The sequence below is a fragment of the Mirounga angustirostris genome, unplaced genomic scaffold (assembly GCF_029215605.1).
Source record: "Mirounga angustirostris isolate CCGP_5_RB_7025 unplaced genomic scaffold, mMirAng1.0.hap1 SCAF_5, whole genome shotgun sequence".
NCBI classification, from domain to species: Eukaryota; Metazoa; Chordata; class Mammalia; order Carnivora; family Phocidae; genus Mirounga; species Mirounga angustirostris.
The window spans coordinates 76,802,877-76,828,579 of NW_026991713.1; the positions used below are offsets into that span (position 1 = coordinate 76,802,877).

The 25,703-nt window shown below is 40.6% G+C and overlaps 1 protein-coding gene across 4 annotated transcripts in view; it reads left to right on the top strand.

Annotated features, from left to right (window-relative positions):
- The window catches only part of TMTC1 (transmembrane O-mannosyltransferase targeting cadherins 1), a 267,202-nt gene that overhangs the window by 119,566 nt on the left and 121,933 nt on the right, over nt 1-25,703 (top strand). For all 4 annotated transcript variants that reach the window (XM_064591454.1, XM_064591452.1, XM_064591453.1 and 1 more), the window contains 2 exons: nt 4,772-4,853; nt 7,424-7,527. In XM_064591454.1, the coding sequence (XP_064447524.1) occupies nt 4,772-4,853; nt 7,424-7,527 (186 nt within the window). The remainder of the gene's footprint in view (nt 1-4,771; nt 4,854-7,423; nt 7,528-25,703) is intronic.

Genomic DNA, 25,703 nt, shown 5'->3' on the forward strand with positions numbered 1-25,703 from the left:
CCCTCTTCTAAATTCTTTTAGGTAGTGAAGGGAGAGATCAAAGTTTTTCTTGACTCTGCTGGATCTTGATTGCCTTTAGCTTAAAATAATCCACATGCCAAAGTGGTAGATTTTAGAGTCATGTATTCTGTGCCCCTTCAAGCTTTTTATAATTTATTGGTATAATGTTAAACAATAGCAACTCTTTGTATCTGAGATGTTTGCCACAGAGCTAGTGTTAAGGCAAAAATTAACAGGTTTTTACAGATCCTGAGAAGGGCTGGAAAGTATAATATAACATCTTCATTTAAACCAGCAGAATTTAAGGTTAAGATAGTACCATCTGAGTGGTTTTCCTCCTCCAGCTTGCTGTCTACCTCCCAAACTGAGCATTCTTATTTTGCACCCCGGTCTAGCACTGGAGGATAAGGAACACACAGGAAAAAAAAGGGCGGGGGGAGGGTGAGGGTTGAGTGGAGGCAGAAAAATATTTTAAAAATTTTATTAGGGCAGGTAGTATTTATTGATCATTGTGTTATATATATCAGTTATCCACTGACACAATAATTCTGTGTCAACAAAGTCAGTGGCTTAAAATAATGAGCATTTATTTAACACTCAAGATTACGGTGGGTGATTCAGAGTAGCTGGTTGTCCTTGTCTCAGCCAGACCTTATATGGGATTTGATGACTGAGAAGCTGTGGAGGTGAACTTCAGGAAGTCACATGCAGCTCTGAATATTTGAACACAATCAACTGAGAAGGTGGATGTTAATAGAAAATTTGATGTCAGAAAAACAGAGAGTATTGGGTGTGGAGGAGCACAGGTTAGGGAATCTAATTTGGATAATCTTGATCTGTTGTTTGACTAAAATCAGAAATTGTTAAAAATGCAGAGTTTGACAATGCCAACACCCCAAACTAATGTTAAAATATTTTTTTAATGTGCAACTGCAAATTATGAAGGGTCCACTCAAGTGTGTGGGGGATATTGATCAACTAACATTTGCTTCCTCCTAATCCCTTAACATTTCTTTTTAAAATTTTCCGGTTTCTCTCTGTTTTTCTTCACTTGTCATTTATGATGTCATCCGTTGGTGAGAACATCCAAGAATCACAACATTTTAGACCTGAAACCATTGAGTCCAACTCCATTGATAAAAGAAGAAAACAGAACTCTTATAGACTTGTTACAAGCCATAAAACCAATGATGTGGAAGCACAGGAATAGAACCCTTGGCTCCTATTCTAGTGGGTTCCTCAGTGCTTTGGTTTGGTTGTTGGAATGTTCTCTGGCTTCACAGGGAAAACAGTGGAGACTTTGCCTGAAATTGAAAATTACCAGTGATGGCATTTGCATAATGCCTTGTTTAAAAGGCACATATAGGGGCGCCTGGGTGGCTCAGTCAGTTAAGTGTCTGCCTTCGGCTCAGGTCATGATCCCGGGGTCCTGGGATCGAGCCCCACATTCGAGCTCTCTGCTTGGAGGGGAACCTTCTCCTCCCGCACCCCCTCTTTGTGCTGTCTCTCTCTCTCTCTGTCAAATAAATAAATTTAAAAAAATTAAAAGCTAAAAGGCACTTATAGATACTTTAGCTTGTGATTGAAATGAATAGCTGAGAGAGAATAGCTAAATATTCTAGTTTTTTGGTCTCTTCCTTTGTAAAAAAGGAATTCTATTTTTCCACATGGAATTGTTATAAGTGGTTAATAACTACAATTTAATTACTTAGATTTGTGTCTGGCACATATTAATTATTTGGTATTTTTATTCTGTTTGTTAATAATAAGAATGTTTTTGTTGTTCAGTTCTACCTTACAGACTATACATATTCCACTAATTTTAATATGAGTTGGGGAGGAGGAAGGGATACAGACAATTCAGCCTTGCAGTGCTTCCTGTGTGAGCTTAGGAATCTCAGCCTCTAACCTAGTGTTTACCAAAACAGGGGCCATATAATTTTGACTTATTTTCTCTTTTAATATTGGTCAACAACTAGAAATAGAAATCTTGAAAGAGGTCATTTTTCAACCACTGCTCTCTGTATCATTTTAGGCTTTCATGGCTTTGGGATGCTACATTTTAAGAACAAATTATTTGGCGTCTGAAGGAGCTTAACTTCTTGAGGAAATGGAATTTGTTGTGGAGGAAGAATTTCTAAACAAAGGGATACTTTGTAAATATCACTCCCTGAAATAACCCTCATAGTAAGCTTTCAGTGAAACATAATGCAGACTTTAGGAATTTACCTAAGTTTAACATTGAACAAAATCCTAAACCCTTGGTTTGTTGTTCTATAGAGAGGACACCACTTCTGATGTTTTCCACTGTGTTGAAATAAACCAGCAATGGAGGGAACCTGAGAAGTGAAGCTTCCAAAAGCAGACCAACTCAAGAAGCGCTTTTTCATTCCGACCTATTGCAATTTCAGGCCTCCCCAACACTTTTCCTTCCCACACTGCTATCCCCTTCCCGCTACCACTTATCTTGCTTCCTGGAAAGGAATAGCAGAAATATCCAGAGTTGATCTTTGTTGAGTCATCCTGAAAATGATAGTAATAGAGGAGGCAGAGCCGAGGGAAGCCACTTAGCAGTGCTTTAACCTTTTGGGAATCATAGATCCAGTTCACACTGAAGGTCAGAGCTAAGCATTTTGCTTCAGAGATATACACAGATATATACATAAAATCTTGTGTACTGATTCAGGAAGTGATGCCTCTTTTGGGACATTAGTGATGCACCTGCGTTGTGAGAGCTGACAGTATCCCTGGCCTTCCTCCTTGTCAAGCTTGAGAGCTAAGGAATGCTTTAAGAGCAGTGCTTGGGGATGGATCCAGTCCAGATTTTGCTAAAAGCAGACTCCTGTGTTTTTGAGCTCACCTCATTTTCTCCACTCATTAGAAACTCTGAAAGGTAGGGGCGCCTGGGTGGCTCAGTCATTAAGCGTCTGCCTTCGGCTCAGGTCATGATCCCAGGGTCCTGGGATCGAGCCCTGCATCAGGCTCCCTGCTCGGCGGGAAGCCTGCTTCTCCCTCTCCCACTCCCCCTGCTTGTGTTCCTGCTCTCACTGTCTCTGTCTCTGTCAAATAAATAAATAAAATCTTTAAAAAAAAAAAAAAAGAAACTCTGAAAGGTCAGATCCACAGCTGTTTATGAACCAGGAAGAGGAAAAGGGAGGCAAGAAGAGAAACCTGCCTCTGAGTGACATTGTTGCCTCCTTACAGTGCCATTTGGACACATTTAATTGTTGCAAAACAGAGCAACCATATATATTTTAAAAGCAGTCATCAAGATGGACGCTTCTTTGTGGTATGAACCCACTGAGGCCTTACACAGGGATCTCTCTCCAGTAAAATACTCCCATTGTGTAAAGGGACCTCATTCAAGTGCAAATTTTAAGAGATTCCTGAAGAAATCCTTTGAGGAGAAATTAAATTGAATAGAGTAAAAGAAGAAAATGGAAAAGGGTAGGGAAAATAAGGATGAGATGGCAAATGCTTGCTGCATTACATGATTCAATTTGATTTGTTTCCTTCACTTTGTAGTTTAAAACACAGAAGTTTGCATGTAGGTGAAAATGACGTGCTTTAGGTTTTTGCGTGGAGTTGTTAATAGCTTTCTCTTGCTTCTCTTTCATTGTCTTTATTTTTAAAAAATTATTTACATATTTATTTGAGAGAGAGAGTGAGAGAGAGCATGAGTGGGGTGAGGGGCAGAGGGAGAAGCAGACTCCCTACTGAGCAGGGGGCCCAAGGAACCCCGGGACTCCCGGATCATGACCTGAGCCAAAGGCAGATGCTTAACCAACTAAGCCACCAGGCACCCCCATTGTCTTTATTAAAGCCATGTGCCTCATATGCAGAAATATGGGGCTCCTAGTTTGTACAAGTGAGTGAGCTGTGGCAGACACAGCATCCACATAAGTTCCTGCCCCTCTAGAAGTTGACATTCTTGTAACCTAGTTTGGTTCCTGAGGCCATAGGCAGGTGAGAAAATTGCCCACTGCATATTGGTGAGCTCTGATCCCACCAATGATGCTTACTAACTTTGTTAGCTTGGGTAAATTTCTTAACCTTGGGTGACTTGGATCCTTTATTTTTTCAGGGGTAAGATATTTGTGAGATAGGGCACCTGGGTGGCTCAGTGGGTTAAGTGTCTGAATCTTGATTTCAGTTCAGATCATCATCTCAGGGTCATGGGATCGCGCCCCATTTTGAGCTCTGTGCTCAACTGGGAGTCTGTTTGGGATTCTCTCCCTCTGCCCCCCTCCTCTCTAAAATAAAGAAAGAAATCTTTTTAAAAAAGATATTTGAGATATTTTGTAGATTGAAGACATAGTACCTCTCAAATTAAATACAGTAGGTAAACTCTTACTTTGCTTCTGATCATCTCTTTGACCAGTGTAACCATACAGTTGCCAGAAGGCCTGGGTTATTTGGTGTAGATGGGGTAGTAATATTCATAGCTAAGAGTGCTAGATCCTACTCCATATATTATTTCATTTTTTTCTCACAGTGTTTCTGTGGAGTAGGTCCTACTATTATCCCCCCTTTTTTTTTGTAAGTGAGAAAAATAGATGGGCAAAGAAGTTAAGAAACTTGCCCCTGGCCTTCCAGACAGGAAGCAGCTGGGGGACTAAAACCCAGGTGGTCTGGCTCCAGGAGCCATGCTCTTAGCTCTGATCCTTTCTAGCCTTTTTTCGAGCTACAGCTATTCACAGTAAATGGAGAACATTATGTGTGGTGGACTCTAACACTTATTTAAGATTTTTTTCTCTCTCTCCTATTTCAGGTATCTGACAGCAAGGAACAGTAGAAATTTCCTGCTTACCATGAGGCCATTCTTAAAAAGGGCCACTTTGGTCATAAGTTATGTAAGTATATATATGCTTCTGAAATATCTGAAGGAATATTTTACTTTTACTTGGCTCAGAGACATGATCCAGATTATTCAATAGAATCAGCAGTAGATTCTAACAACACAATCTTAGGATCAAAGAGTTTACATGCCGTGAATGTTAACAAAGCTTTGGAAGGTATGTATGAAAGCCTTCTAGGAGTATGAACTCTGTGGCACAGACAGTGTCAACTATAATATTTTATAATTTTTTTTTTTTTTAAAGATTCTATCTATTTGAGACAGAGAGAATGAGAGAGAGAGAGCACATGAGAGGGGGGAGGGTCAGAGGGAGAAGCAGGCCCCCCGCCGAGCAGGGAGCCCGATGCAGGACTCGATCCCGGGACTCCAGGATCACGACCCGAGCCGAAGGCAGTCGCCCAACCAACTGAGCCACCCAGGCGCCCTCAACTATAATATTTTATGAGTACCTTTCAAGGTGCTGATCCTGAGGTGTCTCAGCAGCACAAACCTAGCTATATCAGTTATGTGTTGCTGCACAGCAAACCACCCCCAAATGTGGTGGCTTAAAACAACCACCACATATATTTGCCCTGAATGCTTGAGTTGGGCAGCATCGAGCTAGGCGGTTCTAATGCTCCTCCTGATTTTTGACTGGGGTTACACAAGCAGCTTCCTGTAGCTGTCAGCTGGGCTCATTTGTCTGTCTGTGGCATCTCATTCCCTAGGGTCTCTCCCTGTGGCCACTCTAGCAGGGTAGCCAGGACTTCCTTAAAACATGGCCACTGGGTTCTAAAAGCATGAACCAGAAGTTGCAGGACCTCTCAAGGGGTAGGCCCAGAACTGACACAGTGTACCTGCTACCACTTTCTGTTGGTCATTGCAAGTCACAAGACCAGCTCAGTCTTAAGAGGAGGGGCAGTTGGCCTCCTTCTTGATGGGAAGAGGAGAATGCACATGCAAAGGGAGCCGGCATTCTTGGTCGCCATCTTTGGTGACTGGCACATTAATCACTTTCTTACATTGTTGGGTTCAGGAATTCCAGATTAGGAGACCGGTCTCTTATGCTGTTGCTGTTCCCCGTAAATTTGGAGAGGAAACTTATAAAGAGTGTTTGAATTGTAATGTCACCAATTAACGTGATTTTTTTTTCTTGACCCTAAAACATGTTTATGGAAGAAGAGTATGCAAAAACTGAATGAGGGTGGAGAGCCTTGACTGGACAATCTCAACAAAAGGGACAAAATATTTCTCTAAAGTATTCCCCAGTATCTTTGCATAGAATTAGGATGATTCATCACTGGTTTCAGAAGTGATTTATTTTCTTAGAATTGTATGGGAATGCAAGTAATTTAACATCATTGCTGTGATGAAAGTTGTCAATTATTAATCCTTCTGTTTTTTTAAAAATTTATTCTCAAAGCCCTTTCGACTATTTATCTTCCTATTCTTTTTTCTTATCACAGCCTTTTTCCTCTACATGGTATTTTAGGGAATTTATATTCTTTCGGGATACTTTTCCTATTACTTTCATAGTTGATATTTTCCATTATAATGTCTTTAAGAATTTAAATTCAGTTTGAGCAGGATGTTGTGTGAGCGTTAAGATGATTTTCAGTTGCTGCCTAGGCATTGTTTACTGTTGATAAGCCATTGGCTAACACCATACATTTATTTTCAGTTTTTGGATTTGAGGTTATTTATATAAAAGATACTTATAAAGGAAGTCTGTGATATTTATGGAGAAAAAATCCAGTCTTAACTATCTCCAAAATTAATCCTTTAGCTTTTTATTTAAGCAAAGGTTTCCCTCTGACTAATAAAAACAATGTAATTGGTCCTATTGAAATGAGAATCACCTGGAAGGCCTGTGTGGGTGAGCACCCTTATAAACAAAACTCATCCCCACAGAAATGTCTCTGTTTCTGGTTTTCTTATTCACCTTAGCAACAGGATAGCACCATTTAGTGATAGAAGTCCAGTGGGTGACACAAAAGCTGTTCCTGGGATTTGTTGAAATAACCCTTCATGAATGTTCTGCTTCAGGGCATTCAAGGGTGGGAACACTTCAAGTGTGTTTATTCAGAACACAGCAGTATTATTTATTGTACTTTAAATTAACTTTCATGGGGCTGTGTAAATGGAATGGTTAAGAATGTGGTTGGACAGTTACATGGGCTCACCTCCTGGATCTTGCAGTTTATTAGCTGTGGGGTTCTGGGTAAATTACCTCTAAGCCTCAGCTTTCTCATCTACCTCGGGCAGTGGGGGGGGGGGGGCTTGCTGTGAGGCCGCAGGTGAGATGGAAAAGTCCTTAGCACAGTGGATAACAGCTGGTAAATGCTTGATACTGATAGCTGTATTTAAGAATTTGCTTGTCTTTCCCTCAACACCTTCATTGTTTATGCTCGTCTCCCTACCCAGCTGTTTTCCATCTTGCCTCATCTTGAATGTTAGGATTTCATAGAAATGCTCACAATGAAACAAAACAAGACATTTTTAAAGCATCTGCAAGTGTCCTCCAGAAAGGTGGGGCTTATGCCCAACAAGCAATGATTTTCTTACCAAATTTTCTTTTCTTTGAAGGTGATTGTTGTTTTGTACTTCCGTCTGTGGATCATGGGAGGATCTATGCCCCTTTTTTCAGAGCAGGATAATCCAGCTTCATTTTCGCCTTACATTCTTACGAGGTCAGTAAATGTAATTTTTCTTTTTTAGCCTAACGTGGTATTTATTAGATTGTTTTAAAATTCTTAAATGATAGTTTGCCTTTGCATTTTAAGGAAAGGAGGGTTGTATTCTGTCCAGGGTATCGGAAAAAAGAAACTACTATTCGTACATTTGGAATTCTTCTCAACTGGTGGTACTGTTTTGCCAGGCTTATTGCTATTCTCATATTGGCATTTGCTTACCCAACAGGTATTTTACTGAGCACTTATTATCAATAATAAATACCTACTGAGTGGCAAGTGTTATAGAACAATGCACGGAGAAGTGTATAGAGGTTGACTGAGCATTAACACTATTTGTAAAATCAGTGAAGATGTTGAAAGTGGAAAACAGAAATGAACAATAATTTTTGCTAAGATACAGCTCATTATATCATACTATTTGTCCTTAGAGATTTAGAGATATTGGATCAAGTAGTGATGTCGATCAATGGATCTGGTTCATTGAGATGGTTTTTAGTTCCTTATCTGTTCCATCTGCTGTGATGTCCTGCTCAGGCTTTCAGATATAGTTATATTTGACCATTTTAATAACTTTTCTTCAGGCTATATTGTTGCAGGGCGCCTGGGTGGCTCAGTTGGTTAAGTGTCTACCTTTGGCTCAGGTCATGATCTCAGTGTCCTGGGATTGAGCCCTGCTTCGGGCTCCCTGCTCAGTGGGGAGTCTGCTTCTCCCTCTCTCTCTGCCTCCTACCCTCCCCCCCCGCCCCCCGCTCATGCTCTGTCTCTGTCTCTCAAATAAATACAACTGTTTTTTAAAAAAAGGATGTATTGTTCCTATTATGTTTAAATATTCAGATGCACTGTTCTTAAGTTTTTATAGTTTTACATATACTTTTTAGCATTTAATATCATTTTCATAATAGTATCCTTCACTTTTTTGTGTTTGCAGACATAATAAATCTTAAATTAAACCTTGTTCTACTGCCCATTTTTATTTTGTATCTCTTAAGGACAACACATTGTTGGATTTTTGTTTCTATGCCAGGCAGTGATCTTTGCTTTATTTGACTCATTTATTTTATGTTTTAACTGCTACATTTCTATTTTCTTTGCCTTGTATGTTTTTCTTTATTGTTCCTAGTCTTTTCTTCCTTTTTTTTTTAAAGGCAATTTCCCTTTCAAAAAAGATAACTTCAAATTTGATTAACCCATTTCTACAAAAATATCATGGCACAATTGTTTGCATTACTTCTGACATATATTTCTATTAAAGAATCTTGACTGTGCCTTCAGAAATCATATGATATCCAGCCTCTAGTGTTGACTTATCTTTTCGAGGTACGCTAGACACTTATAAATTGTTTGTATCTTATATTTTTCAAAATGTTGTTGGATTAATCATGACATCTCTAACCCAGCTTTTTGTTAATGTTGCAACCTACTTGTCCTTTTTGGGTAGCTCTCACTGGCTTTCGAAATTTCCAGGATCCTTGTCTGGATATTTTTAGCTCATTGATAAATTGTTTCAGGTTCTGTAGCTCCTTAAATAGCTACATTCACCTCCAGAACAGACTGTTCTGAACTCACCAACTAGTGATTTCATTCATATCTCTGTCATCAGTAAACAAGTGCCTTCCCCGTGGTCCTCACTGCCCTCCTATCTGCCAGGGGTGTTCAGTTGCATTTTTATCTCTACTGGTGGCACAAAAAATTCTTTGGTGTAACCTCTGGCAAAATTAGTACCTTGGACCAGTCATTCGCCAGGTTCTGCCTTTCACTTCCAAGGCATATATACCCTTTTTCAGAGGGGTCTGAAACACATTTCATCTAGGACTTTCTGTCTGTGAATCCATCTAAGTGACTATTCTCAGGTAATTTAATCAGTATAAAGTGATAGAACACAACATCCTAACACCTTTATATTCTTCCCTTTTTTTCTTTTAAAAAAACATAGCTTTCCCTGGGGCTCCTGGGTGGCGCAGTCAGTTAACCGCCCAACTCTTATTTCTGGCTCAGGTCGTGACCTCAAGGTCCTGAGATCGAGCCTCGCGGTGGGCTCCCTGCTCCTCCCTGCTCCTCCCCCCATCCCCCAAAACCATATCTTTCTATTTCTGTGTTTCGTGCTTAAAATATGTAGATACCCAGGGACATTTCAATGACAGTTGCTGTAAATGGCTTTTCACATTCCTGTAAGATAGCTGCATTATAATTGACTCTTTGAGCATCCAGAAAATTGTCTTTAATTCCTTTCTGAAGTAAGGTTTCTACTCTGCTTGCATAATTATTTGACCTCTGGTAGACTGATGATTCTCAAATTGGATTACCTTGGTCTGTCTCCTAGTTGTGTTGGTTTTCTTTCCTTCTCATCAGCAATGCAATTTAGCTATGATTTGGCTGGCTCCGGGAGCCCGTCACTACTAATCACAGGTTTGTCATCCAGCTGTGTCAGTCTGCCTCACTGATGCTCCACCTCTTTTATTGGGTTTCTAAACTCCGAACAACTTTTATAGCATCTTTGCTTCTATCTTGCAAGTATTACATCTTTTTTTAAAGTCGATATAATAGGGCGCCTGGGTGGCTCAGTTGGTTAAGCGACTGCCTTCGGCTCAGGTCATGATCCTGGAGTCCCAGGATCGAGTCCCGCATCGGGCTCCCTGCTCAGCAGGGGGTCTGTTTCTCCCTCTGACCCTCTTCCCTCTCGTGCTCTCTGTCTCTCATTCTCTCTCTCTCAAATAAATAAATAAAATCTTTAAAAAAAAAAAAAATCTCTAAAGTCGATATAATAACTTACTCTATTTTCAGATGAGAATTTTCAGACTAGCTTTCTCTTTCTTTAATAATTGCTGTAGTTATTACTATATTGCAATAGTTATTATAGTTATTAATATAAAATATTGCTATAGTTATTACAGTTATTAACATGTAGTAAAAAAAAAAATCCTAACAGTTTTAAGAGAAAAGGTTTTCCTTTGTTTCATTCAGATGATTCCTTGTGGCTTTAGTTCTGAGATTCCTTCACCTGTAGATTATCTGTTTCCATGTGGTTAGCTAGGAAGAAATACCCTGTCATTTTCTATTTACCAACACTGGGATGCAAAATCATTGTGGCTTGCTTATAAGAATCCTTCGTTAAGAAAAATTATCAGGGCGCCTGGGTGGCTCAGTTGGTTGGGCGACTGCCTTCGGCTCGGGTCATGATCCTGGAGTCCCGGGATCGAGTCCCACGTCGGGCTCCCTGTTCGGCAGGGAGTCTGCTTCTCCCTCTGACCATAACCCCTCTCATGTGCTCTCTCTCATTCTCTCTCTCTCAAATAAAGAAAAAAAAAAAAAGAAAAAAAAAAAGAAAAATTATCAAAGACATGGGAATAAGACAACAGATGACTGTGTGACATTTAGTCTAATGTAGGGCATTGTCTAACAAACCTAGAAGAATACGACTTTGACTTATTTACATCTGCGCTACTGTATTTTACAACTGTGTCAACTTAGAACTTAACATATAGAACAGGATAGGTGTGAACATTTCTTATTCTCTGTAGTAGGAAATAAGCCTTCAAATGTTACAGTTTTATTGCCTTGTGGGCAATAAATTGAACAAATCTGTGTTTAATTTACCAATCTCATTCCTTTTTATTATTTCATGAACTATATAACCCTAGTTTTTCATATTTAATTCGAGTATATTGATATATGTATACATTTATATATATGTATTTATTCTATTTATATATATCTAAGTAACAGTTTAATAGACCTACTGTACAATTCACCTACTTAAAGTATACAATCCAGTAGTTTTCTCTATACTTAAAGAATTGTGCAACCATCATCACAGTCAATTTTAGAACATTTTCATCTCCCCGAAGAGAACTCTTATATCCATTAGCATTTACTCCCCATTTTACCTCAGTACCCCCACTCCTAGATAACCATTGATCTACTTTTTGCCTCTGTTGAGTTACCGATTCTGGACATGTCAGATCAATGGACTCAAATAATATGTGGTCTTTTATGACTGGCTCCTTTCACTTAGCATAATGTGCTCAAGATTCATCCATGTTATAGCCTGTATTCATACTCCATTCTTTTTTCAGTAATATGCCATTGTATGGGTGTACCACTTTTTACTTTTCCTTTCCTCTGTTGATGGCTGTTCCAAGTAACACTGCTATGAACATTCATGGATAAGTTTTTGTTTAAATGTATGTTTTCATTTCTGTTGCACATGTACATCGGAGTGCATTTGCCAGGTCATAGATGTTAACTTCGTATTTAACTTTGTGAGGAACTGCTAGACTATTTACCAAGGTAGCTGCTCCATTTTACATTTACATTTACATTCACAGCAGTATTTGAGGGTCCAGTTTCTCCGCATCCTCACCAACACTTGTCTTTTTTGACAATCTTTCTGTTGTTTTAATTACAGCCATACGAGTGGGTATAAAATGGTATCTCAGTATGGTTTTGATTCGCATTTCCCTAATGGCTAATGATGGTTAACATCTTTTCATCTGCATATTGGCTACTTCTTTATCTTCTTCAGAGAAATGTCTATTCAGATTCCTTGACCAGTTTTTAATTATTTTTATTATTGAGGGGTTTTATTATTTTATTATTGAGTTGTAATAGTTCTCTGTATATTCTAGCTACACGTTGTTTATCAGATAACATGATTTATAAACATTTCCAACCTTTCTGTGGGTTGTTGTTTCCCATTCTTGATGGTGTCCTTTTGAGCACAAGTGTTTTTAAATTTGATGAAATCCAACTTATCTATTTTGTTGTTGTTGCTTGAGCTTATATCTAAGAAGGCTTTGCCTAACTCAAATTTTCTTTTAAACTGGCTTTTTCAAGTGTCTGGTTGCCTTATTAAACAGTTATATAAACCTTTATTTTCACTGTGTATTTGTATGAGGATTAAACTTTTAGTATTTTTAAAATTGTACTTTGTTACAGTTTATGTTAACAGTAATTTGGAAGCCATTTAGAATTTGATTTCTTATACTTGATCACTGGGCACTGGGCACTTGATCAAATCACAAGGCAGATCAATGAAGTATTGGAGAATCATCATTATCAGAATATACTGGCAATAAGTTCCTTATTGTATTAGCTGCCAGGAATTTGATGTGACTGATCAATAAATTTTTCAACCCATAATTAATTGAGATTGTGTGGATCAGTTGAATGGTATGACATTGAATTATAAACATTTCTATTTTAGACCCGAGAAGAAAAGTGTAAGTAGAATTTAAAGAATGGAGGCGATACTATGGGTTGTACAGCTTTCTCTTGACAAGCGAGTTTCCCCGGGCTCAGTGGTCCAAGCCAGATAACCTAGTGGTCATGACTGGCTACTACCTTCCTTTCATCCCTCACCTCTAAGCGGTCACGTCGTTCTGTATCTTTGATCTGAATGTCGCTAGGATTGTTTCACAATATCCATCCTTGTTGCTACCATTTTCATCAAGGTTATCATGGTCTCTCACATGCATTACTAAAATCCTCCTAACTTGTCTCTCTCCCCAGTTTGCTCTCCTCAGATCCATCTTCCACACTATTTCCAGATGACATTTCTCACTGGCATAATATTTAAAAGGTCAGTGGTTTCCTGTACCCTTTAGGATAAGGAGTAAGGAATTTGACCATGGTCGTTCTCTTCAGGCTCATCTCTTGAAACCCCTCTGCCCTTCCTCCCTAACCTTAGACGTTAACCATCCTAACCTGCTTTAATTCCCTAAATGCACCACTGCTTTTTACCCTAGAGTCTTTTTACATGTTACTTTCCAGTCCTATAAGGCCCTTTCCTTCATTCTTTAGCCATTGTTGGCTCTGGAAGATCTTGCCAGAACCTTCTCAAGCCTGTTTCCTGAACCACCACCACATAGCACCTCAGAATCCTGGGACCCTCACAGACCCCCACGCGTTCTATTTGCCTATGCTGTCTCTCAGTGTAAGCCCAGCCCATTCATGAAGGCTCAAGGTAAGGGCTAACTCTTGCAGAGAGGTTTTCCTGGCATAAACCTAGTGACTGCTCCCCACTCACAGGCTGTATAGTGATTTCCACCGTGAATTGCTTCAGTAAGATTGCTCTTTTCTTGACATTCAGGATCTGGTGGTGTGACTTGGGAGGGAGGGAGAGGGAGCCTGCAGCCTGGTGGCTTTGCAGTGAGCATTCATCAGAGGAGCACGTCCAGGGTATGTGGCCGGGGTGACCTCAGGGCTGGTGTCTTCCCTTTAAGAAGAGAGGGGACTGCTTCACAGAAGCAGATCTCAGAAAGTTGGATAGGAGTGTGTTCTAAAAGCAGACTGAGGCTACTGCATATATTTGCTCAAAGCTCTGTGAGCAGCAGCTGTCCTGGTGGCTCCTAACGTCATTTCATTCTCTTACTAGGTTTCTGCTCAGAGCCTGGCACAAAATAAATCCTGAGAATATTGTTGGATGAGTGAATGGTGATCCTGGTTAACTGCCCCCCCGCCCTGGGGAAAAGGAGTGAGCCTTGTTGAGGTGCCCTTCTGGGGGGGGGTGTCTCACACCTGCTATCCCCGCCAGGAACACCAGAAATGTGATTGTAATTGTCACTTGCAGCCTCCTCCCAACCCAATGCCTTGTTCAATTTTGTGTCTTCGAAAATATCTGTAAGGGTTTGCTTACTTGTAACTTCTTAAAGGCAACAAAATGTTTCCTTGAGAATGATGGGATTTATGCTGTGGGGTATCTGGTTAACTTGCATGATTAAATATAATACAGGAAAATACAAATATAGCACCGTGGTTCTGGCATTAATTTTCAGTTCCGTCCCTAGCGAGGTGGTGAAGCGCTTAGCCAGGAGCATCAAAGGGAACTCTGTCTGGGGACCGTGTCTCTGCCTCCTGTTTTGTCAGCTTGGCTCTCCTGCTTCCCTCCTGGGTCTTTCACAATTCTTGCACCTTTGAATGCCCACATAGCTGTGGCTGTAGTGTTGTTTATATAACTCACAAGAGATTCTCTATTATCTTCTTTGTAATTGCTCTAAATTTAAAGTACTTTAAAAAAATTTTTTAAATTAAGAAAATTTTGCCCTCATATGTCCAAATCCCTCCATCCCTCTCATCCCACATGGAATTTCTGTAGGGAGAAGGGCCAGGACAGAAGTTTTTATGTACTGAAACAGGGACAAAAAATAAAAGTAAAAATAAAAAAATGCCAGGGTAGTGATTTTGGCAATTTGGGGATTGAAAATTTTGCACTTGAAAATTTGGGGGTTGGATTTGAGAGTGGAAAACGAGAGCCAAGGATTGAGGCATGAGTTTGTAGCAGGAATTCTGAACTAAAAGGATAAAATCAAGGGCAGGTTGAGTATAGAAGAGGCAGAAAATGGGGCTGAGGGCCAACGTAATTGTCTACATCTGCACTGCCCACTACAGGAGCTGAGAGTCACATAAGGCTCCTACTGAGCACTTCAAATGTGGCTAGTCTGAATTGAGGTGTGCTGTGAGGATAAATAAAGACTACCTGGGATTTTGAAGATGAAATCCTGTAAGAAAAAAATAAATTAAAATATACCACTAATAAATTTTACACTGATTATATGTTGAGATGATATTTTGAGTATATCCATCGAAACAAGATATATTACTAAAATTAATTTATCATGTTTCATTCTACTTTTTTTAAATGTAGCTAATAGAAAATTTGAAACGGTGCATGTTTTTATTGTATTTCCATTGGACAGCACTGGCCTAGACCAAATACTGGGGCTCTTTGCCTGAGGAGGGCGAAGGATGAACGGGCTGGTGAGGAATAAATGGTGTGTAGAGCCCACCCCATGCCCTCCACAGCCTTCCTCTGCCTCAGGCTTGGGTGGTTTCTTCTAAGCTGCCAACTCATGTTTTCAAGTGGTGGGAGGACTTGTACTGCACTCCACCTTTGGGTGTGAAGACTAACTTTGAATTTGAGTCCCATCTGAACAAAACGTCCTTTAGAGCCCAAGACCATGGACGTTCATGACACTTCTTGTAAATTACCACCCCTAATTGTGCCCTGACTACAGCCATCTGGGGCTTGATGATTTTACTCCAGCTGGGTTGTCAGACCTACATGTGTCCCTAAAACACAACACTTGGGAATCACACTGAAGTATCAGTTCTGGGGTCCAATGCCCAAAGATTCTGCTCCCATGGTTTTGGTGCACTGCACTTGAGAAGTGATGGGAGAGGTTATGTGCACCTTGTTCTGTCTTTTGGCCCAGGATTTACTCACCTGTTTATATAAGTCTCTTTAGAAATGTGATTCTTTGACATTCAATCTTGTGAATCCTGGATTCAAAATAAGAACAAAAGCCCAAGTTAAGTATGGCTTCTGCATAAGGGTGGAGCCTGCAGAAGAGAATACACAATGATCCACTCTTAAGGCCCCTTTCTGCAGCTGCTGCCTAGTAATTGGGTTTCCATCTGTCAGATTGGAAGGGGACAGGATGTAAAGCCGTGTATACTTGATGGAAGTATTGCCTTTATAATATTGTAAATGGTTGTCTTTCAAATCCAGGAAATAGATAGACTGGGATTTTCAGTGAGCGAATATAAAGGCCCCCTATCAGCATCATGTATTTTCATGAGATGTGGCCCTGGATAAGCAAGTGGAATATATCTACTTAAGTGGGTAGATGTATTTCTGCTGTTTGGAAATCTGGGTAAAGGCTTGTATTACTTTGTAGGAAAATATCAGGATAGGAAATACTAAGATGAAGGTAGAACTCAGCGTCTTTCTTCTAAAGAAGCTTTTCTCTTTCCATTTTCAGTTGATAGTTTCAAAGAGGCACAAAAAAAGCCTTAGATTTTGATCATGACAACCTCAGGGCACTACGTCTTCCTAATCTTTATAACTCTTGGAACCCCTAACATAAGGACTATTTCATAATAAACTGTGAACAAATTGAACTCAAATTTAAATTATTATTTTAAAATGTATCGTGTGTTTCAATTGGGCTATGCAAAATGAGCTACTCTGTTCTTGCTTTAACAACTGGCAGGGCTTTGAGTTAGGGGGTCCCCCATACGTGTGGTTTTTGTAAAAAAGAAACTGAAGTTATTCTGATTTTTAAAGTAGCGATGGGGCGCCTGGGTGGCTCAGTCGTTGGGCGTCTGCCTTCGGCTCAGGTCATGATCCCAGGGTCCTGGGATGGAGCCCCCCATCAGGCTCCCTGCTCAGTGAGGAGCCTGCTTCTCCCTCTCTCACTCCCCCTGCATGTGTTCACCCTCTCGCTGTCTCTCTCTGTCAAATAAATAAATAAAATCTTTAAAAATAAATAAATAAATAAATAAATAAATAAATAAATAAATAAATAAATAAATAAATAAATAAATAAAGTAGCGATTACCAAACTAGGGTGACTCTCAGAATCACCCAGGGAAGTATGTTACAGATAAAGATTTCCTGGTTCATGTCTCAGAAGTTCTGAAAGAATAGTTGGGTAAGAGAGTCTTTGACCTGCAGCCTAATTGGATCTGGAGGCACGTGTGTGTCACCCTTTTTGAAGGCCTCAGGTATAAACCTAAAGAGCTCTCTGCAAGGGAGCTGTTGTCTCCATTATGTATTTTGTACTACGTTCCTAGAAAAGTAGCTTCTTGGGGATGAAAGAGGTTATCAAGGTCACTGAGAGCAGTCTTCCCAACTGAAATGATACTATGTAATAGTAATTGACCTAACTTGTCTTGGACCCTGGGAACTAAGGGGAGAAATACAAGGAAGAGGAAAAGAAAGAGGAAAAGGGAGGTAGTTTGGCGAGGTAGCACTTGCTACCTCTGGACTCGGGATCAGTTGTTGGAAATTGCTGGTCTGGATCACTTTCTGATACTTTACTTCTTGAAGAAAACTATATAAACCTTTAAACCTACATGTTGTATTTCTATTGTAATCTTAAATCCCTGAGAAGCTGATAAAAATTAAACAGTTTTCTTCTTTTTTCCTAACATTGGAACATCAAGACAAAGATTGCTTTTCATAATGAATAAAATGCCAAGCCCAACATTTTTATTTAAGGATTCTATTTCTTGCTGTGTGATGCTCTAACAAGCATTTATATCTGTAGTCATCTGTTTAGTATGCTGTAGAAGGGATCACGCACTGGCTTTAAGTTTTTGTCAGCCCTGCTTTAACTAAAAGTTAAGAGTTTGTTTTGTTTTGTTTTGTTTTGGTTTAATAGAAAAGCTGAAATTCACCTGGGCTTCTCTGTTCAAGAAGGAAGTCAGGGTCTCAGGCAGGCGCTTTTCCACAAAGTACCAATATTTGATCCATTGTATTTCCTTTCTACTTTAATAAAGATGTGCGAATGGGAGGCTGTATGATACGGCGGAGAATTCCATGCAGAGCCGTGTGGAGGCTCTGTGCTGGGTTTTCTGCGGGACACTGAGCGAGTCACAGCCTCCATAGGGCTGTTTCCCAGCTGCAACAAAGAGGCTAATGCCCACTTCATAGAGATTGTGTGAGGGTCAGCTAATCCTTCCATGCAAAAACTTTGTGAACTAGAAAGTGCTGTGCATGTTTAAGGGATTTTTAATGTCATTGGATGTGGTTCATTAGTATACCAATAGGATTCTTCTGTGGAAATCTGGAAATCTGTGCCTGATGCATAGTAAGCATTTAGTACATGTTTGCTCAGTGGAAGCCAAACCTGTGCTCCATGAGAGAAAAGTATGTGAAATAAAGATGTTGTTAAATGCTTTACAGAAAGAAACAGACCTTAAGTAAGAAATGAACCAAGTATTTATTTTGCAGAAGGTATTATTTGCTTTTTTTTTTTTTGACAGATATATGGGTGAGAATTTGTTGCTGACAGTCTTGCATGTTGAAATTCATTTTTTTTCCTACTCTAGTGAAGCTGTCTCTGCTAATAGAATAACTGTATTAATGGCATGTTAAAAAGGTCAGAGAGACCTAATGACATTTCAGATTCACCCTATTATTTATCCATGGTAACAAGAGTTCTCCTTAAGCTGTATTCATTGCAATTTAATATAAAATAAGAAAATATAAGGCTGGCATAGCTTTTTAATGATGCTTCTGTGACACATGAGGGGAGGTGTCTTTCCTCAAACATTCCTCACTCTTTGATGGTGTGCCATGAGCTAGCCCACGCTAGGTACTGAGGGGCCACCCAAAAGCAGAATCTCCAGTTTGTACCCTTCAGCTACCTGCCTGGACAACTGGAAACCCAGCAGGTATCTCTTGTAGGACCATATAAAGCTATGTGGTTACCCCAGGCCAAAAATGCAAGTATAAAATGGAAATATTTTCAGATTTTTAGGTATTATTTTAATACCAGGTTAATTTCTTAAAATCCACTGAATCCATCCATTTAAAGAGCAAGGTGCTGGGGAAATAACCATCCATGAGACACAGCCCTGTGCCCCAGGAGCTTCTGCTTTGGGGGGCAGATGGACACATGAACACACAGCTACAGGGGAGCGTGCAAGCCTAGGTGGGGCTGTGGGAGCACAGAGAGGGACCCAGCCTGGCCTAGCAGCGGGCTGTGACAGGCAAGGTTTGTCAGAGGATGGGACCGGAAGGGTCAGCCGGAGCTGGAGTTCAGTGGCCCGTGAGAGTTGGTTCCAGAAGGTGAGGCGAGCTGACAGGTGCTGCTCTCAGGAACTGGACACCTGAGAGAGAGCCGGGAACACTGCAGTGACAAGTGTGTGGGGACAAGAGAAAAGGAGAGGTGGGGGCCATGCTCCAGACTCAGTCTGGAGCAGATGCTCAAGAAGCCCATGAATAGAGCAAATACCGAGAGGAGCAAGGCAGCCATGAGGAAAGCCTGTGGCGCAAAGGGAGGGTCCTGCCCTGCTTAACGGACCACTTGGTTTGGGTTCGTGAGAAGCCTGGTTTTACTTTTATTTTCTGTCTGGATTCTTATGGGAATTTTTAAAATAACCCTACCTTTATTTTTTTATTTTATTTATTTAATTAATTTATTTATTTAGAGAGCGAAAGTGAGCATGTGTGCACGTGCTCATGAGGTGGGAAGGGCAGAGGGAGAGGGAGAGAATCCTCAGGCAGGCTCCAGGCTCAGTGTGGAGCCCAACATGGCACTTGATCTCACCACCCTGAGATTGGGACCTGAGCTGAAATCAAGAGTCGGATGCTTAACTGACTGAGCCACCCAGGTGCCCCAAAATAGCCCGACCTTTAATTGAGCTGGTTTGATAAGACCACTGGTTCTTATAATCCACCAAAACTTTAAAAACAAATGCAGCGAGAAGCTGGTGAGAGACATTTGGATCTCTTTTCCGATTTCACTAAGCATTTGGAAATGGTCTTGCCTTCTCTGTTCCCAGGTGCTGAAGCAGCAAGTGTTCAGTGGTGCTGCTGGGCCTTGGTCCTGGAAAGCCTGGAAGGTCCTGGTGCCTTCGACTCTGTTGTTATGGAGGACTGAGGGGATGAGGGCGACAGACTGCCATCTACACAGTCCATTTAGTTGGGGTTGCCCTGTGGCTTTCTGCCCAGCCCTGTGTCCTGGGGGTCAGGTCCTGCTTCCAGTCACCCTGTCTTTGTCTATAGATGGTTTTCTGTGATTTCCTTTTCTTGTGTGTCTTCTGTTTCTGTTCTGTATTACCATTATGGTGTTCATCCATGTTGTTGCATTCATTCTTGTTGCAGAATAGATTTCCTTTGAATGGGTATATTACAATGTATATATCCATTTTATTGTAGATGGATATCTGGTTGTCTCCAGTTTGGGACTATTAAGAAGAGTTGTGAACAATGTTGCAAATGTCTTTTGGGAAACATCTGTATGCAGTGCTGTTGGGTATAAATAAACTCAGGAGTAGACTTGCTAGATCATGCATGCATTTAATGTGCTGCCTTAAACTGCCTGCCGTTCTCCAAAATGGCTTCACCAGTTTACAGGAGTATTCCAAAGTTCGCGTTTCTCCACATCCTCACCCAACACTGTGGTGATATTTTTCCTTTTGGACATTTTATCAGGAGTCATTTTATAATTTTTTATATTACACATTTTTAATTCTTTAATATGTCCCATATTCTTTTTTTGAATCATTTTTTTAAAGATTTTATTTATTTACTCATGAGAGAGAGAGAGAGAGACAGAAGGAGAAGCAGGCTCCCAAGGAGCAGGGTGCCCAATGCAGGACTCGATCCCAGGACCCTGGGATCATGACCTAAGCCAAAGGCAGACGCTTAACCATCTGAGCCACCCAGGCGCCCGACCTGTATTCTTTTTTTAAAAAAAGATTTTATTTATTTGACAGAGAGAAAAAGAGAGAGAGCACAAGCAGGGGGAGCTGCAGGGAGAGGAAGAAGCAGGGTCCCCACTGAACAGAGAGCCTGATGTGGGGCTCGATCCCAGGGACCCTGAGCCGAGGGCAGATACTTAACTACTGAGCCACCCAGGTGCCCTAATATGACCCATATTCTTAACTGTCCTCAGAAAGTGTCCTGCTCGTGTACAGTTTGAAGCCATTTGGGGGTTCTGCCTGGACTGTCCATCTCCCATCTCTCCACCTATTTAAATTCTATAGCTTCTAAGACATCATCCCTGAATCCTCCATTTCTCATTAATCTCTCATTTCTTAGAACTCCATTGAAATTTGATCTTTATATTTCACAATTACTCAACCATGTCATGTGTGTATGTGTTCTTACCACCAAAGCTGTGAAAATGCCCTTCTAAAGAGTAGGGGACTAGATCTTATTACCCTTCAGCACCTAGAAAAGTACACAGAGTATTTCCTCAACATTTATTGAATTCCACTGAGGATGTTCGTGTCTCTGGAGAAGGGCAGTGCAGGAGGCAGCTTTCTTTGGCTAGTTCTGGAGAAGATGATAGGAGGTAGGAGAAGATGGTGAATGATGATAATACGCAGGTTATGCCTGAAAAAAGCCTGCCATTTATTGCTGGGGCACCATGAGACTGTGGAGACCCTTTGGAAACATCAGTGGTAATTCAAGAGTGGAAAATAGGGGACAGTGTAGGGACGGGTAGGACAGGTCACCAAAACCTAGGAGCTAGAGACAGAGTCAGGGCAGCGGGGGTGCTCCAGGATGGTGGTAAAGGTGGTTTATACCGAGGCCAGTCTATGGACAGTGTTAGCCAATGCCCTTCCTGAGAGGACTCTGTATACAGTAGACCCAGTATCCTGTGTTTATGAAACAATGAAGGACTTTTCGGGGAATGAGAAAGGATCCTTTGAGCAGTAACATTTTTATATAAAACAAGCAAGTGCTGTATATTTCTGCTTGCGATGCATGATTTTTTCGTATGTACCTACCATAGGCATCTTCCTAGGACAAGGAAGCAGGCTAGGCTCATGTTATTTCTTAGCCAAAACAGTTTTTTCAAAGGCAAGGAACAGAATCTATGTATATTTTTGTCCTTATGACACTCTCATTTTCTCTTGATAAAAATGAAGATTTAGATTTTAAGAGGCACCCAGTTTGCGCAGGTAACATTAGACGCATGCCTGCTCCCTCTCCCGTAGCCCCTGGCTTGTCAACGCAACTTCATGACTGAATTGTTCAAGCTGAATTCCTGTGTTTTCCCTTCCATTTTGTTGGCAAGATATCCTAGTGGCTTTCCTCCTGTTAGCAGAATTCATGGTAGAAAATTGGTGAATAATTCATTTTGGTTTTCCTCCTGCTTTGAAAAAAGAAAACTCAGCAGGGCAGAGATATGCAACAGATTATTCCATTTTTGAAATTTTAGCAGAAATAAACAAGATGATTAGTTTAAAATGTAATTCATAGTCAGTGAGTTAAAAGAAAGCCTTGAGTTGCTGATTACAGCTAGCTCAACTAGCCCCCTAAAATGTAATTAGCTTTTGATGTGATTCCAAGTGGCTTCTTTATGCTTAAATTTGCAGAAATTTTCCAATGCTGTTTCAGTATTTGAAATAGTTTTTTAAAGAGTTTACTAGCAACATTGATCTGAATTCATATGCACTACAAGGTAGGTGATGTCTCTTGAGTTTCTGGAGACAATACATATGTATTAAAAGGAGTACGTTAATGGTGTCAACTTTCCTAGTGTTACAGGAAGGTAAGTTGCTTTTAGTTCTGTGGTTTATTTTACTGTTTTAACATATTTGGGTTATAGCCTGTATAAAAAGTCACAGTGAACATTTTTTTTTTTTAATCTAAATAGCTACACTGAGATTGTAACTGAAAAAATTATTCTTTATTCTTTCCTTTTGTCAACACGGTATTTCAAGTCTAGAAAATATAAGGAACTATGGGGCTCCTGGGTGGCTCAGTTAGTTAAGCGGCTGCCTTCGGCTCAGGTAATGATCCCAGGGTGTTGGGATCGAGCCCCGCATCAGGCTCCCTGCTCTGTGGGAGGCCTGCTTCTCTCTCTCCCTCTGCCTGCCGCTCTTCCTGCTTGTGCTCTCCTGCTCTCTCTCTGTCAAAAACATAAATAAAGCCTTTAAAAAAAAAAAAGAAAGAAAGAATATATAAGAAACTAGGGCACTGGCTGACTCGGTTGGAAGAGCATGCAACTCTTGATCTCAGGGTCGTGAGTTTGAGCCCCATGTTGGGTGTGAAGGTCACTTATATAAATAAAAACACTTAAAAAAATATAAGAAACTGAGGACAGTTTGCAGGGCAAGGCCCAAATGTAAACTTAATAATTAAAATTAAATTTGCCACATTAGTGGGGTGCCTGGGTGGCTCAGTCGGTTAAGCGTCTGACTCTTGATCTCAGCTCAGGTCTTGATCTCAGGGTCTTGAGTTTTAACCCGGAATTGGGCTCCACACTGGGTATGGCGCTTACTTTAAAAAAAAAAAAAAAATCCACATTAGCATTTGCAGCTATTCCATGGTCAAGCTGCCGTTAGACATAACAAAGTATTCCTGTTGCATTTCTGTTGCCTAGTTAAGAAAAAATAGTTTTTATTATGGATAATAACAAATACATGCAAAAGTAGAGCAGATGGCATGAAGAATCACTACAGACCCATTACCCGGTTTCAACAGTTGTAGCTCATGGCCGATCTTGTTTCATTCATACCGCCACCCACTTCTGTGCAACCTTACCCTCAGTCCATCATTTTGAAGCAAATCTCAGATTTGCATTTCATATGCATATATTTTTTAGTATGTATTTCTGAAAGCTAAGGATCCTTAAAAAATATAACCACAATACCATTTATCGCACTTTAAAAATTAACAAGGATTCTCGAGTTTTTTCCTGCTCATAAGTGGTTTTCATAATGGATTGTTTGAATTAGTACCTAAACAATATCTGCACTTTGTTTGATACGCCTCTTAGGTCTCATCTGACTGACAGATGCCCTCTTCTTTCTTCCCGTTTTGCCCTCTGCCCCTGTCACCCCTCTTACAATGTCTTTGTGGGACAACTGGCCATCATTTGTTCTGTGGAATGGCAACATTCTGGATTTGTCACATTGCGTTCCTGTGGTGTCCTGTAGCAGGTTTTGGCTTTTTCTGTATTTGATGTAAACTGGTGATAAAGGGCTTGATCAGATTCAAGTTTGATTTTCTTTCTTTCTTTTCTTTTTTTGGGGCGGAACAAGACTACTTCATAGGTGGTGACATATATCTCCATCAGGAGGACATCTGGCTATTAGTCTCCCTTTCTGTGATGTTAAAATTGGTTAGTCAGTTCTAGGCACCTGATGTAGCCTGATCCATCCATTATGAAGTACCCTATTAGCTTTCACCTAATTATTTTAGCAGCCATTTATAATCATTGCTGGTAACTAGTATATCAAGAAGGAAAGATACCATTTTTTAAAAGTAATTTTTAAGACCTGGAGAGTAACTGAGTGACAAAACGTTGTGATTTTCCTGTTTGATGGTTCCACCTTCTTTAAAGCCAAGTCACAGAGAATCTTCCTTTAGCTAACAAGCAGATTGTGTCAGCTTAGAAGCTCTGTGAAGAAACAAAGTCCAAAGTAACCCAGTCATCTTCCTGTGAAGTTGGCATTCTCTCATGAGACAATTTCTCAGCCCCCAGGCTAAAAGGGATGAGGCAGTGTTTTTGTTTTGATTGTTGTTAAATAATAAAGCTTGGACTTCATTAAGCTTTCAGTGTGTACCACAAGATTTGTACATTAACATTTTATTAAAAATACCAGCAGAGAGGAAAAGAGTTGGAAAACACCACTGAAGTATCCCTACTCCTGGAGCGCCTGGGTGGCACAGTTTGTTAAGCATCCGACTCTTGGTTTTGGCTCAGGTTGTGATCTCGGGGTTGTGATCTCGGGGTCATGACATCAAGCCCCGCCTTAGGCTCCATGCTCAGCTCGGAGTCCGCTTGAGATTCTCTCTTCCTCTCCCCCAGCCCCTCTCGCTTGTTCTTTCTCTCTCAAATAAATAATAAATAAATCTTAAAAAAAAAAAAAAGTATCCCCACTCCTTCAACCTATTTCTCTGTTGGGGTTTGAGATTCGGGACAGTGAGTAGTCCCCACCCCTAAGCCTCACCTGGCCATCATTGATGATTTGTAACTGCCAACCTTGGAGGGAGAGGAGGGAAGGGAAGGAGATCAGTTGGGAAGGTCTGGGAAGGGTGTTCCCAACCAGTAGCTACTTGTGGGGAGGAATTCAAGGTGAAAGAACTCTTCATATTAGAAGCTAACTAGAAATGATTTGATCTAACCCCTTTGCCAATCCAAGAATCCCTCCAAAAGAATCTGTCGGAAGACTTCCCTTCACGCTCTGCACTGTCATGGTGTTCATCTCATTCTGCTTCTTTGATTGTGTATATCTTGTTTTCACTATTGGGTTATGCATTTTTTTTTGAGGACAAGGAATTTATCTAATTATTCTATTTAATCCCATATAGGGTGTCAAACAGAAACATGGCTGGCCATCCGTTGAAACCGTGAAAATAAATTTCATTCAGTAACTGCTGTTAAGCGGGGGCAGGAGGGAGCTGAGCGCTATTCTGATTTGCGCAGAAGTGATTGGGCATTTTATTTTATTTATTTATTGTTTAAGATTTTGTTTATTTGTTTGACAGAGAGATAGCGAGAGAGGGAACACAAGCAGGGGCAGTGGGAGAGGGAGAAGCAGGCTTCCCACAGAGCAGGGAGCCCGATGCGGGGCTCGATCCCAGGACCCTGGGATCATGACCTGAGCCGAAGGCAGATGCTTAACGACTGAGCCACCCAGGCGCCCCGCCCTGATTGGGCATTTTAAAGGAAGAGTGAGAGTAGCGGGGTAAGCCGGGGCTC